Genomic DNA, 15664 nt, shown 5'->3' on the forward strand with positions numbered 1-15664 from the left:
GTGCAGTCCGGCGTGTCTTAATTATTCTGAAACTTCACTGTTCAGGAAACAATTTATGTAAGTTATTCATGTGGTGTTTACAGTTCATCAATCCAAAGACATAAGAGGCCTGGTTTAGGTAGTAGTAATGACTTAGTCATTTCATTCTACAAGACAAATGTGCGCTTCAGCGATCGTTACCATTTTAGCTCATTTCCAACAGAAATAATATGCAACAACCAATATATATACAGATATTTTTACTTTAAACCAACACGTATGTAAAACAATATCAAAACACCATGCTGCATTTGCGCATTTGGAGCGTTTACGCATTTGGAGAATTTACGCATTTGGAGAGTTTAGCATTTGGCGGGTAGGCATACCCATTCACGTTCAATCGACAAACTACATATCTAGATTCCGTTAGAAAAGGTCATGTTTGTACATAACGTAATGAGATATTCTATAGTATACTACTATACCACTCTATTATCTTGAGAGAGAGAAAGAGAGAGAGGGTGGGAGGGAGAGGGACTGTCATCCTAGAAATTCAAGAGATCATTCTCCTGCCGAATAGTTGCAGCAGATCTTCAGAAGCCGATTCTTTGTCTTCTATTGAGGCTGTTAGTAGCTTATGACCTGCATATACACGGTGTGCCATGCCGTTATGGAACATGATGGTCATAGTTCCGCCCATGCCTTTACCGGGAAGAGCTCAATACCAACTTCAACAATTTCTCCATTACTGTATTCTGAAGAGAGAGAAAGAGATTTCTGAACTCTTCAGTGCATTTGCTGGCAGCGAGGTATCCAAGTCATCAAAGCATTCATTGAAGACCCGAGCTTGGTTCTCTAATAACTGCATATTGTAATAATAATTTGTTTTGGCATTCATGAATAATCTTACTCAGATTAAAAGCTAAAGAGCGTCTCCGAGTGAATACAAGTTCGGAATAGTAATTGTTTTGTTCTTAATTTTGATTCAAATATTTGAAATCTAATATTGCAAACACTAACTCACTTTAGAGGATGAAAGCAGTCACCCATGTGCTAGGATCAGGCATAAGAATTATTTAAGTTATCAGCATCGCCTTACTTTGACGTGCTTATATATGTGGTGGCATCAGGAATCCACATAGAGACAGCGGATTGATTGAGTACATTTACTGTTAACGTCCATTCACTGCAATAATTGTGAAAATCATCCAGGCAGCGTTGAAACTGTTCCGGGTTGTCAGCTGACAGAAGTGTGTCGCCAGCCTATAGTAGCAGCATTATCTTTATATTACGTGTAACTGTTTCCACTTTGACTCCTTTACACTAATCACAGTTTCTATGAATAGAGGAAACAGCAGCGGCGATAGACTGCCCCCTCGCCGGACACCTTTTTCACGGCTGAAAAATCTAGAGATTTCATTCTTATATTTGATACCAGATTTGATGTTATCATGGATGTTGAATACCACTGAAAAGAATTTCAATTTACACCGTAAGAAAAGAGTTTTCGTCACAGTCCAATTCTCTATACATTGACGAAGGCCTCTTTAGAGATACACTGTAGATACAGACTAGATCAAAAGTTCACTCTTCAGTGGGTAATGGCAATTACCTGTCTCGCAACTCTCGAATAGCCCTAGTGCAATGTTGTGTTGACAAAACACATACCGTTGTGACTAGACTCGGGGTAAGTGAGCGTGAAGCAATGTACAAGACGTCATTGCCTGAACATACCCAGTCTTTGTTGTCGTATGAAGCTATGTCCATTGAAGACGGTTAAGTACAAGCTATGTAGCTGGTAACGTGGGGAGTTGTCTCCCTTGGACTTTTTCTGCGCATGCGGAGTTTGTCTGTGCGTCCCCTTTCTGAGCGTGAAACCGATACAATTTCACCTTAGCATGTATAGTAGGGAATTCTTCAGTTTGATGCGCTGTCATGACTGTACAGTAACCAGGAAGAGAAATAAATTCAAGTGCGTAAAGAAGTGTTTTTTTGTGCGTACAGAACAAGCTATAACAAATAGGAATCTTTGAGAATAAAAAGAATGTTTCTCGCGTTGACTAGTTTACATTGGTACATACATATTTCCATAAGTCCATGAAGCCATGCGTGATGCACCCTTCGAAATGAAATTCACCTTTTTACAACACTGACGAGTTTTGAAACATTGCTCCTTGTGATCTACGAGCTGTTGCATAAGGCATCTTCATATTTACAGATGTGATGGGGCACCCGTGGCGAGCCACCTCGTGGTGGATGCAATATTGCCGATGCGACGTTAAATAACTCACTCACTCACAAATGTGATGGGCTATGCACAACGCACACAAACGGAATTGCAGTTTAAGCTGACCCCGAGCCTTGCAGAAGCATTTTTGGGGTGACTGACAAGGGAAATATCAAAGCATATGTTTGTATAAACATACACACAATGAAATGGAAGTACACAAAAAACATCATGGCTAATTTGATAAAGTCGCTGAGAGACAAGAAACAACAATCATGTTAGAAGTGAGTGTGTTCTCCTTTGTAGCAGTATTCAGGACATATCATGGCGGGCGACATCAGAAATGTGCATACCATGCAGGAAATAAAAAACGAGTAACGATTGATCGCCTTAACCGCTAGTCGGCCACAATGCCGATTCCGTGCTCCTGACACGATTATTTACAGACGGCCGCCATACTGCAGCGTTGAACTACAAAGAGCCAAGAACCAATCCCATCGTTCAGACTCCAGGTATTCATATAAGACAGACAGACAGACAGTCAGACAGACAGGCATATTTTATTCAGTACAAAGGTCAAACTCCCATAATACAAAATATATCAGTTGAAGTAAGCGTAGTAGTACTACACTTAAAAGTGACACGATTTATGTTTTGGGTGTTGCAGCTCTAGTTTCATATATATATTTCAAATATTTACAAACATTCATGATGATATTTTTGTCCTTACTGTTACGTTTGTGTATTAAGTTTTGTTTGCTGACATTAACATGCAAAAATGAAGTAATAAACCTTATTTCTCGCATCGCTACATAACTTACAATAAAAAAGGACACGGATTTCATCTTCATGGCGGGCGACATCAGAAATGGGCATACCATGCGGGGAATAAAAACCGAGTCGTAACGACTGATCGCCTGGTCAACCACACTGCTAATTCAGTGTATTCAGGTATTCATATTATTTTACCCCTGACGATCGGGGAAAGAATACATCGTCAGTAAATATACGTGCCGTAAGAGGGATCAAGTGATGGGGAGTCCAAACTTCAAAGTGTATTTTACACAGTCTGTACAAATGGTATCTGCACTTAACTTTCTGTTTCAGAGAATTTAATGTGCAAGAGTCCTTTATTGAGTTCAACATATCAGTTTCACATGTATGTGCTCATTTCCATTTAGAACATCAACATGAATGCCTAAAGGTATTTCTTTCTTCAAGAATTTTAACAGTGCGCTTGGTAAATCAGGGTGCAAACAAGAGACAATCTTATCTGTTTCTTTCCTATTCTGGCTGAAAGTCCTATCCACAAGACACTATGACTACAGTCACTTTTTATGTTCTACCCTTCCGTTCAGTTATACATTTCACAAATTCTGGGGTAGTCTACTAAAATCGCATGTGAAGTTGTTTGATCAGGCTAAAATAGTCCGTTCACTTGACCAGGAGCTTAATAGCCGACATGTGGGAGACATTTAAAGCATCAACTACAAACGTTATGTTGATACAATTTCCATGGAGATCTTTTATCTTATACCAAATGTTCACATGATTGTTTTCCGGCCAATAGTGGCTTCCCATGAATAGTTATGACTTGTACCAAATGTTAACATGATTGTTTTCCGGCCAATAGTGGCTTCCCATGAATAGTTATGACTTGTACCAAATGTTAACATGATTGTTTCCCGGCCAATAGTGCCTTCCCATGAATAGTTATGACTTGTACCAAATGTTAACATGATTGTTTTCCGGCCAATAATGCCTTCCCATGAATAGTTATGACTTGTACCAAATGTTAACATGATTGTTTTCCGGCCAATAGTGCCTTCCCATGAATAGTTATGACTTGTACCAAATGTTAACATGATTGATTTCCGGCCAATAGTGCCTTCCCATGAATAGTTATGACTTATACCAAATGTTCACATGATTGTTTTCCGGCCAATAGTGCCTTCCCATGAATAGTTATGACTTGTACCAAATGTTAACATGATTGTTTTCCGGCCAATAGTGCCTTCCCATGAATAGTTATGACTTGTACCAAATGTTAATATGATTGTTTTGCTGCCAACAGTGTCTTCCCATGAACACTTATGACTTTACCATATGTCAATATGATTGTTTTCAGGTCAACAATCACTTTACCGTGTGTTTCAAGCAATCTTGCTAATGGTGGGAACAAAACTATCCACATGCATGAAGATGATGTCAGAATATATGACCATCATGAGCTCAAAGGAATTGAATGTAATCTGTATTAGAATTCTTGGGTATATGTAGTATTCTTTAAAATTGGAAATGTGTTTTTAATATGGACCGTTTCCCCCAACCATGGTAGGAAAACATGTATTACCATTTACATCTACGTTGGTAATGATCTACGCTTGTATCGGTCCTTTGGGAAGAGACGTCGACAGCAAACCACGTGGTTGGCTGCAAGTAGCAGTTATCATTGAACGTTTCAAAAGATTTGCAGGTGCTGCCTGCATGCAAACACAACTGGGCACATTCCGCAGGTGTCTTGGAACGAATGGTCTGAAAGTTGTATCCTGTGATCGCCCTGTGAACGTGGAGGGAGAACTCGGATCCAAATGATGTGCATTCTGTAACAAAGTTCAAATTAGCTGCCTGAGAAGTAGGCTTATTATAAACATTTAGACGTTTAGAACCGAAGTGTACAACATTGTTTCCTGTGCTTGTTGTGGAACAGCGGTCCACGTTACTGTCAGATGATGACATGATCAACAAACACGCCTTTCGACAGAATTCATTCCATGTCTTTCGAAATTATACAGAAGCATAGAGTAGGAAATGCCAGTGGCGTTGTTGATTGCTTTTCAAAACTATTTAAAACATACGCAAATGCCTGTGAACGTTGAAAACATAAGACTGCCATGCGATAATCATAGACTGGGTGAGAGTGCCAATGAGAGTGAATCACCTGTCAGCTTTCTGCACTTAACGTTGGTCTCGTCCATGTCGTATCCGATGAAACATATGCAGACGCCATTAAAGCAAGTCCTTCCAGGAGGTACAGCACAGTCGATGTCCGTTACACATGTGCCGTTATCTGCAAAACACAGAATGCTTTGCAGAAATTGATGTTAATCTATGAGAACTGAAATTAGCCATTAGTCTCAACATGCAAAAATGCTGTAAGGAACAAAATTCGTTTGTGATGGAATTGTACACTCAGAGACTGTATAAGTGTCCAATGAAAAAAATGATTAATGTATTGACGTTTTGTTAGTGCATTGGGGTTGTTTGTCAGTTAGACTGGATTTGACCATTGCTCTAAACGGTGCTGCTAACGCATACATACATGGCTTAGGTGTCGTGGTCGTCGTTGTGGTAGTTGATGGTGCTGAAGTAGCTGATGTAGTCGTTTCAGGAGATGTAGTCTCCTGTGAAGTTGTTGAAGTTGAAATAGGAGTTGTTGCTGCAGGGCTTGTACGTTCTGGCTCATTTGTATCTGGCAACGTAGTAGTAGTAGTAGTAGTAGTAGTAGCAGCAGAGGTCATAGTAGGCACTTTGGGTGTAGTGGGGACTGCGGTAGATGTCTTTGCAGAGACTGCTTGAGTAGATGTTGCGACAGTCGTTGCTGTTGTTGACGCAGACTTTGTTATCCCTTCTGCAGTAGTCTGTGGCTTGGACGCATCAATACGTACACATACATGTCCTTTAGCTGTGTTGACGGGAATGCACATGTGTTCGGTACTGCATGGTTGATAGCCACACGGGTGATCCTACAAATAACCAAATGTAATCACGTTATGTTACGTCTGTGTCCGCCTGTGTACATAGATTTTTCTGTGTGAACTTTTGAAATCTTGAAGTGTATATTGTGAATACCCTTGTTGTTTATGGAATTGGAAGGAACAACTGTAACTTTAAAGATTGAGGCGTGTCCTTGCTTATCCTTTCCATTGTATGTGTTTTTTCTCATTGAGCAACTGATTTGGCTACTGTCATGATATTGTTATGAAGCAACAATACTAAAACATTTGTCTTGCATATGTAGCAGTGTTATATATATTCGTAAAACTCATAAGTTCAATCATAATTCATCATGATCATGATCATTATCAAATCAAACATCATGTATCATAAACATCATTATCTGTTCCATGTTGTCTCAGTCTTTGCCGTTGAATGCCGCCTCTATAACATCTTCACCTTTTCCTTCTGTTTCCTGGAGCCCTGTCAACAGGGATTTCCCTTAATTTCCTCTCTATTCTTAGCCAGGTAACCCATTCTTTGGGATTTTCCCTTTTCTATTTATAGGTCACATCAAAGACTTCCTTTGATGTGCTACCTACTTCCTTATTGGCTATTGTGTCCTCTGACCTCTTACTTCCTTTGGCCACCTGTTTTCCACCTCACTCCACTTGCTGTTGTTGAGCTGGAAACATATTTCCCTTCCTCAGGTATGGCCATTTTTCCATCTGTTTCCATCTGCCTCTATATTTCATAATTCTCTATCAAAAGGTGCAAAATGTCCTTCAAATAATAAAAGTATAATAACAAAAGTATTATTTAATTGATAATCATATTTATTGAGTTAAAAATATTAAATTATAAAACTGGTGTATATTTAAACATGGCTGATGCCATGTGCTCAAAGTTTATTCCATAGTGCAATATCTTTTACCTGGTCTCTGATATCTTAGATAATATATTTAGCATAATTTACTGTGATATTTAAAACTATTTAATATTTGTTAAAAATTATTTACTTGGTTAAAGATTTTATGACTCCACTTGCTGTTGTTGAGCTGGAAACATATTTCCCTTCCTCAGGTTGGCTCAACAACAGCCTCATCCAGCACTGCAATAAATCATATTATCATCATCATCATTGTCTGTCCTCTTGAGTCACAGCCCAGAGCCGAACCATACAAGCACGGCTACAATTTGGCGCCCAACGTGGGGCTGCTGACTTCAAGACTCATCTTTCACCTCCATACTCATCTTCATTGGAGTGGAGCCTATATGGATGAACTCTATTAGGAGGACTATATGGTGATGAACATTCTGTGTTGCATTCTGAGGTGGCACAAATTGACCTTTTCTGGGGATTATTCTTGGATGTGTGTTTCATGGATTGAGGCAGTAAGTACTGTTTGTGCAGAGACTCTGTGAGCCCACAATATATGACTGCCGTTCAGCAGCAAGCTGACCGTACATGATACTTAAGACTGTACTTATCCATGGAGAACTGTTTCCTTCACATCCATATATGTGCCCCATGAACTTTTGCTGACTATATATGTGGAATGAACTGTTGATTGATTTATCATTCTTGTCATGATTATGTGTCATTCAATGGCTTCCTGAAAAAAAAAATTCAAGCATTTTATATACAATTTTCATCACATTTCTATTTCTATAACTTTGAACAGATTTCTATTTCTACAAGGTTGAATAGATTTATATTTTTACATTGTCCATATATCTATACTTTTACAGATTCTGCAGCTGTAACTTTCATTGATTTTCATAGATTTTATTCTAATCAAGTAAATAATTTGTTGTAAAAGTTAAAACATCTTATATCACAGTTTCAGTAAATACTTGCAGCAAACAGTTACCAAGTATAGCAATCAGAAATTAGTTTACTGGTATAAGGGTAAAGTTATTGCACCTTATTCACTCTCTGATCTCTTCTTCCTCTGACTGTTTCTCTCGGCGTTCTCGGGGTTTTCTTCCGCGTGTTCTCTACCGCTCTGGAGATTGTCCTTCCCTGCTTTTCGCGAATAATATCACGTCACATCTTGTGTTGTCTTGTTTCTTCATTCATTGATATTCATCATACCATTCTCATATTTGTCATGAGTTAGTTATCTCAAGCTGACAGTGTGGTGAGTTACTGTCACCTTGGCTACATCTTGATTACATCTGATATGTATATATGTTGACATCACTTTTGATGTTTTGACTGTTGGTAAGTTTGTTGGTCTGTTCCTGCCTTGGAGTTACTACAGTCCCTTGTTCATATTGGTTGCCCTTGGTGGTTATGCTTTATTTGTTGACATCTTGGTGATTGCATTCCATTTGTATCTTCAATTTTCCTGTTTACACCTAGGTGTTTACATTTATTGGTGACATCTTCCTGTTTATATTCCATATTACTTTGGTGTCTCACTTCGGCGTTTCGCTTGGCGCTTGTCCCTGACAGTCACACCTTGGTACAAATACACTCTTGTCCTTGAGGACACACATTTCTGAAAAAACATTTTAACTGTGTCTCAGATTATATATCTGGCATAGTTTGTCACTTTATATTCTGCATTGCAGAGTACCTTGATCTTTGACACAACATAGCATAATCACTTATTAACTTTATACATCCAAACTTCATAACCATATATTCCAGTCTCTTACATCCCATCTTGTATCCTTTCTGGAGGAATTACATTCTTCATCTTCACCACGACATTTACTATTCTTAGGCTTAGAAAGTAATGTTGCAAATTGTTGGATCTTAACTTGTGAGATTCTTTTTGCCTTTAGTTAGGTACATTGTACATACTCAGTTATCATCAGTTACTTTTGATACTTCAACATTACACCATTACACTTTGTGCATTAAGCTTGAATATTACTACACTTACTTGGTTACTTTGGACTGCTTCACAATGGCTGAACACAGTTTGGAACGTGTAGACCCAGACGTTGTCGAAGCTATGGAATGTCTGCAACATCTTCCTAGGTCCTTACGTACTGGAGTTCTGCATCGGCTAGCAGATGATATCTCCAATCAAATGCAAAATACTTACTGTATCGGGGCTGAAGGTGGGTACCCAATGAATGTGACTCACTCTATACCACCTCCAGCTTACAGGAACACACCACTGCCTCGTGGACCCTCCCAGTTCTCTACAGTTCCTAGGAGTTCTGGGGATGATTTCCCAATCATGCAGTTGGAGGAGAGTCCCTTGCTGAATTTACCTGCATCATTATCCAGGTCGCAGGGCTCTATTCCCATTCCACGCCTTGTTCCGCCTCAGGGCACATCAACACCTTACCCTCAGGGCATTTCGACACCATACCCTCAGAGTACCACACCATACTCTACCACTGTACATACTGCAGACTGGCCTCAGCTTTCAGCACCAGTTCCAACACCACTTCACATAGGCTCTCCTCAACCCAGTGTTCGTTGTCCTCCTCCTTTACAACCTAGTCAGACAACATACATGCCCATTATAAATTCACCCAGTCCAAAACTCTCTTCCTTTTCAGGAAATGGGGCTAAGGGTGAGGTGAGATACTCACAATGGCGCTTGGAGATTGTTGGTTGTCGCAGGGAGAATTCTTATTCTGACACTGCAATACTTAATGCTATGAGGAGGTCTGCTAAGGGTTCAGCGGCTGCTTTGCTTTGTGGGCTATCAGAGTCTGTTTCCTTGGACACTGCCCTTGAGCAGTTAGATGTGGTCTTTGGAAACGTCATGACTGGCGAGACTCTGATGGAGAAGTTTTATACTGCTCGTCAAGCTGGGACCGAATCAGTGGCTGAGTGGAGTTGTCGTCTCTGCGAGTTGATCTCAAAGATTGAGACATCTGGCACACTCCCTCCTACTGCAGCTACTGGTCTGCTTCGAAGCCGTTTCTGGATGGGTCTTTCTCGTGATGACCTGAAGCAGGCAACTCGTCACCACTTTGATTCGGGTCTAGAATTTAACAAGCTCTTGCTTGCTGTTCGCCGAGTTGAAGAAGAGTTGACATCCCCTCGAGAAGCGCATCTGATGCAATCATCTTCATCGCAGCCAACAAGCCAGCAGATGGATGATGTGATTTCTCGCTTAAAGGAACTGAGTAAGGATCTTAGAGTCCTAGGGGAAAGGGTAAAGACATTGGAAAACCATGCCCATGGCAATTCTCAACATAAAACATTGACAAAACAAAACAGTTACATAAATAAGTCCAAACCCTCTGGGAATTCCTCTTCTCGTTCCCACACTACTTCCTCAGGTCCTTCTATTGGTTCCTCTGGTCCTGTTACTGGTTCATCTGGTTATTCAGGTTCTTTAGCTACCTCACAACCAACTTCCAGTCAGACATATTGCTTTGATTGTGGGGCTCCTGGTGTTAAAAGAGGGCATTATGGTTGTTCTTTAAACTCCTAAGAGTTCAAACTATGGAGCGAGTGTTGGACTCTGAAAATAGCTCCAATCCAATCCCGTCAAATCTTGTGGGACCATCTAATGTAGCTACTGTGGAAGTTGAAGGTATTTCCTGTAGTGTTCTCTTGGACACGGGATCCCAGATCTCGAGCATGTCGGAAGCCTTCCATCAGCGGAATCTCAAACATCTTCCTATTCTGGACCTTGGGTCACTTTTAGATCTAAAAGGTGCTGGGGATTGTAAGCTACCCTATCTTGGGTATGTTAATACAGTCATTGATGTTCCAAGTGACTTTCTTGGTGAAGCTGTACAGGTACCCTCCCCTATTCTCATCGTACCTACAACACAATATCACCACAAAGTGCCCTTAGTTCTTGGTACCAATGTTATGGATTATGCTTGCCGTTTACTGGGTTCACCTATTTCGAGTTTATCCTCGCCAGCATGGACTCGGGCACATCAGTGGCTTGTTAATTCTCAGGCTGATCTTGATCGTGTTGAAAGTGTGCGAACAACAAGTTCAATTACTATCCCTGCCTTCTGCAATCAGATTGTTACTGGTATTTGCAGGGGTAAGCCACCACAAAAAGGAAAACACTTCTTAGCCTCTCCTTCTCCTACACTTCCTGGTTCTCTTTACCTTGTTAATGGTATTGTGAACTTTAAGTCCAGTCAGTCAACTACTAGGGTTAAGGCTGAAGTCGCGAATCCTTCTTCTAAAGCAATCACCATTCCATCCAAGACAGTTCTTTGCTGCTTGGAGCAAGTTGATTTGCTTGAAGGTCTTCCATCCGATGATGGGCCGACTATTCCTGGATCTCCCGAACCACTTACTTTGTTCAATCTATCTTCTCTTTCTTCGTCTTATACCCCGGAACAAATCTCCCAGTTGAAGTCTCTCCTATCTGAGTTTGAGGATGTTTTTAGTAAGTCTGATTTAGATATGGGACACACAGACTTAGTGACACATAGGATTGAGCTCACAAACGAACAACCATTTAAGGAAAGACATCGTCGCATTCCGCCTTCTATGTATCAAGAGGTTAGGGATCATCTTAGACAAATGTTAGATGCTAAGGTCATACGCCCTTCTACAAGTCCCTATGCTTCTCCTGTGGTACTCGTACGCAAGAAAGATTCCTCTCTGAGATTTTGCATTGATTTTAGAGAATTGAACAAGCGCGCCATTCGCGATTCATATCCTCTACCAAGGATAGAGGAGACCCTTGATGCACTACATGGCGCTCGGTACTTTTCGTGTCTTGATTTAAAGTCAGGATACTGGCAAGTAGAAGTTGCAGAAGAGCACAAACCTCGTACCGCTTTTACAGTAGGTCCGTTAGGATTTTACGAGTGTAATTCGATGCCTTTTGGTCTCACAAATGCTCCAGCAACTTTCCAGCGTCTCATGGAACGGTGTATGGGCGATATGCATCTCTTGCAATGCCTGATTTATCTCGATGACGTCATTGTGTTTTCTAAGACCTTTGGCGAGCATCTGGATCGATTACGAGCAATCTTTCAACGATTGCGTGAGAATGGCCTCAAGTTAAAACCCTCGAAGTGCCAATTCTTGCAGACCTCAGTGAAATATCTGGGTCACATCATTTCTGAGGATGGCATCACTACAGATCCTGAGAAAATTGCAACCCTTCAGACGTGGCTAGTTCCACAAAATGTAGACAATGTTCGTCGTTTCTTGGGTTTCTCAGGATATTACCGGCGTTTTGTTCCTGATTATGCCAAAATTGCCAAACCTCTCACAAATATATGTTAGCTGGACTTTGTGGAAAGAAATCCAGCAAGAGTAAGACAGATATTCAGTGGAGTTGGGGTCCACAGCAACAGACTGCCTTCAGTGAACTTGTGAGCAAGCTCAGCAGCGCTCCTGTTTTGGCATATGCCGACTTTACTCGTCCCTTCGAATTGCATATTGATGCTAGCAGTGAAGGCCTTGGTGCAATTTTATATCAGACGCAGGAGGGTAACAAACGAGTGATAGCCTATGCTAGCCGAGGACTGTCTCGGTCAGAGCGCAATTATTCAGCGCACAAATTAGAGTTTCTTGCTCTCAAATGGGCCGTTACAAAAAAATTCCATGATTATTTGTACGGTAACCATTTCACTGTGTAGACTGATAACAACCCCCTGACTTATGTTCTGACCTCTGCAAAATTGGATGCCTGTGGTCATCGCTGGCTCGCTGCCCTCAGAGCCTATGACTTTTCCATTGAATATATTCCAGGTTCAAAGAACAGAGATGCTGATGCATTGTCCAGACTGCCACGTGAGGTAATAGATATAAAGTCAGTTTCTGCTATCTGTAACTTGCAGACAACACCTTTCATGGAGACTTTATCAATCACAGACGACGTGTTGAGCCATATGACCTCTGTTGGCGATGTCAATTTTTCTGATATTGGAGCGGATTCCAAAATGCTGACATTCCAGCAAGCGGATCCTTCAATCTGCACAATTGTAGAGCTTCTTCGCCATGGTGACCGTCCCTCCATAGAAACGATTAAATCGTTTGACCGTGAGTCGGCCAACATTTTACGTCAGTGGAATTCACTTCGCCTAGTAAACAACCTTCTAGTATGACAGCAGGGTAATGGTGACGACCCCTACTTTCAGACAATTGTTCCCAAACCTCAGCGTGAGACCATAATCACACATCTTCATGATGGAATGGGTCATCTCGGTAGGGATCGGACTGTAGCACTTCTCCGTACCAGGTTCTATTGGCCTGGAATGCTGGGAGATGTGGAGAATCATATCCAGAGTTGTCAGCGCTGCATTCTCAGGAAAGCTCCCAATTTGACAGAAAGAGCACCTCTTGTTAATGTTCAGACGTCCCAACCAATGGAATTGGTCTGTATGGACTATCTTTCGCTTGAACCGTCCACAGGTGGATATGAAAATATCCTCGTGATATCTGATCACTTCACGAAATACGCCGTTGACATACCTACTCGAAATCAGACTGCAAGGACAACTGCAAAGGCACTGTTTGAGAACTTTATTGTTCATTATGGTGCGCCGGGCAGACTGCATTCTGATCAGGGGCGTAATTTTGAGAGTGATGTGATTAAGCAGCTCTGCAGCATTATGGGCATTAAGAAGTCGCATACCACGCCTTACCACCCGCTGGGGAACGGCTTGGTTGAACGGTTTAACCGCACGCTTCTGGGAATGCTGGGTACTTTGCATGACCATGAAAAGGCAAGGTGGAAAGATCACCTATCTCATCTGGTCCATGCCTACAACAGCACAGTTCACGAATCCACCGGGTATTCTCCTTTCTACCTCATGTTTGGTAGAAATCCCCGATTACCTGTCGACGTTGCATTAGGTTTACCCTTGGCCACCACATCTCCATCCACTTATACGCAGTTTGCTGCTGATTTGAAGCGCAGATTGAATTCTGCATATGAGCTGGCATTATCAAACCTTGACAGGGCCCGAACTAAACAGCGGAAAGCTTACAACCTGAAAGCTTGTGGTGCAACAATCAAGGTTGGAGATGTAGTGTTGGTTCGCAACGTTGGCATTCGAGGTAAACAAAAGCTTGCAAATCGATGGGAAGAAGATTTCTACGTCGTGGAAGAGCAACCGAATGTAGGCATTCCAGTTTTTAAAGTCCGTAAGGAAAGGACCGCTGAATGTCGTGTTCTCCACCGAAACATGCTTCTCCCAATCGGAACTGATGGGAAACCACTTCCCAAACCACGTGGTACTTCGCCACAGTTAAATGTGTCAGACACATCGGTTGAATTGTCTCATTCACCTCTGGAGTTATCCTCGCCCGAACAGGATGTGGGAGTCTGCAACACTTCCGAGGCTGACACTTCAACAACTCAGTCTGACACATCCCTACAATTTCAAGATCAGCACAATCAGGCATTATCGCCGATATCACCAACACCAGTGCCTTCTGATTTGACAACACCTGGATCTGGCCCCTCTGGGGTACGTTGGCCACAGCGCACCCGTTTCAAACCGAAATGGATGAAGGATGGTCAGTGGGAGATCAAGCAGAATGTTGTCTGGGTCTGATTACCATTTGTACTGCTAGCCAGTCTTCTGATTACCAGTTTTCTGGTTTGTGATGTATTTGTTATATTTACCTTTACTATACTGATCAGACTGATTAGTTAATGGCGAGGACGCCATTTCCCAAAGGGGGGGGTGAATGTAGCAGTGTTATATATATTCGTAAAACTCATAAGTTCAATCATAATTCATCATGATCATGATCATTATCAAATCAAACATCATGTATCATAAACATCATTATCTGTTCCATGTTGTCTCAGTCTTTGCCGTTGAATGCCGCCTCTATAACATCTTCACCTTTTCCTTCTGTTTCCTGGAGCCCTGTCAACAGGGATTTCCCTTAATTTCCTCTCTATTCTTAGCCAGGTAACCCATTCTTTGGGATTTTCCCTTTTCTATTTATAGGTCACATCAAAGACTTCCTTTGATGTGCTACCTACTTCCTTATTGGCTATTGTGTCCTCTGACCTCTTACTTCCTTTGGCCACCTGTTTTCCACCTCACTCCACTTGCTGTTGTTGAGCTGGAAACATATTTCCCTTCCTCAGGTATGGCCATTTTTCTATCTGTTTCCATCTGCCTCTATATTTCATAATTCTCTATCAAAAGGTGCAAAATGTCCTTCAAATAATAAAAGTATAATAACAAAAGTATTATTTAATTGATAATCATATTTATTGAGTTAAAAATATTAAATTATAAAACTGGTGTATATTTAAACATGGCTGATGCCATGTGCTCAAAGTTTATTCCATAGTGCAATATCTTTTACCTGGTCTCTGATATCTTAGATAATATATTTAGCATAATTTACTGTGATATTTAAAACTATTTAATATTTGTTAAAAATTATTTACTTGGTTAAAGATTTTATGACTCCACTTGCTGTTGTTGAGCTGGAAACATATTTCCCTTCCTCAGGTTGGCTCAACAACAGCCTCATCCAGCACTGCAATAAATCATATTATCATCATCATCATTGTCTGTCCTCTTGAGTCACAGCCCAGAGCCGAACCATACAAGCACGGCTACACATATACACTGAGTGAGTGAATGACTGAGTGAATGAGTTTTACTCCGTTCTTAGCAATATTCCTGTGACTCGTGAAGGTCCCGGGGTAGAATAGGCCTTCAGCAACCCATGCTTGACATAAAAGGCGACTGTGCTTGTAAGAGGCGACTAATGGGATCGGATGGTCAGGTTCGCTGACTTGGTTGACACATGTGCAGATCGACGCTCATGTTGATCAATGGATTGTCTGGTCCAGACAC

The 15664-nt window shown here is 41.2% G+C and overlaps 1 protein-coding gene across 1 annotated transcript in view; it reads right to left on the bottom strand.

Moving 5' to 3' along the window:
- Positions 1–663: 663 nt before the first annotated feature.
- LOC137271572 (hepatitis A virus cellular receptor 1-like) overlaps positions 664–15664 on the bottom strand; it is a 28891-nt gene continuing 13890 nt past the window's right edge. The window contains exons 2-4 of the mRNA XM_067804018.1: positions 5529–5952; positions 5148–5276; positions 664–734 (exon numbers count right to left, since the gene is read on the bottom strand). Coding sequence (XP_067660119.1) covers positions 664–734; positions 5148–5276; positions 5529–5952 — 624 coding nt within the window. The remainder of the gene's footprint in view (positions 735–5147; positions 5277–5528; positions 5953–15664) is intronic.

The sequence above is a fragment of the Haliotis asinina genome, chromosome 2 (assembly GCF_037392515.1).
Source record: "Haliotis asinina isolate JCU_RB_2024 chromosome 2, JCU_Hal_asi_v2, whole genome shotgun sequence".
Lineage (NCBI taxonomy): Eukaryota > Metazoa > Mollusca > Gastropoda > Lepetellida > Haliotidae > Haliotis > Haliotis asinina.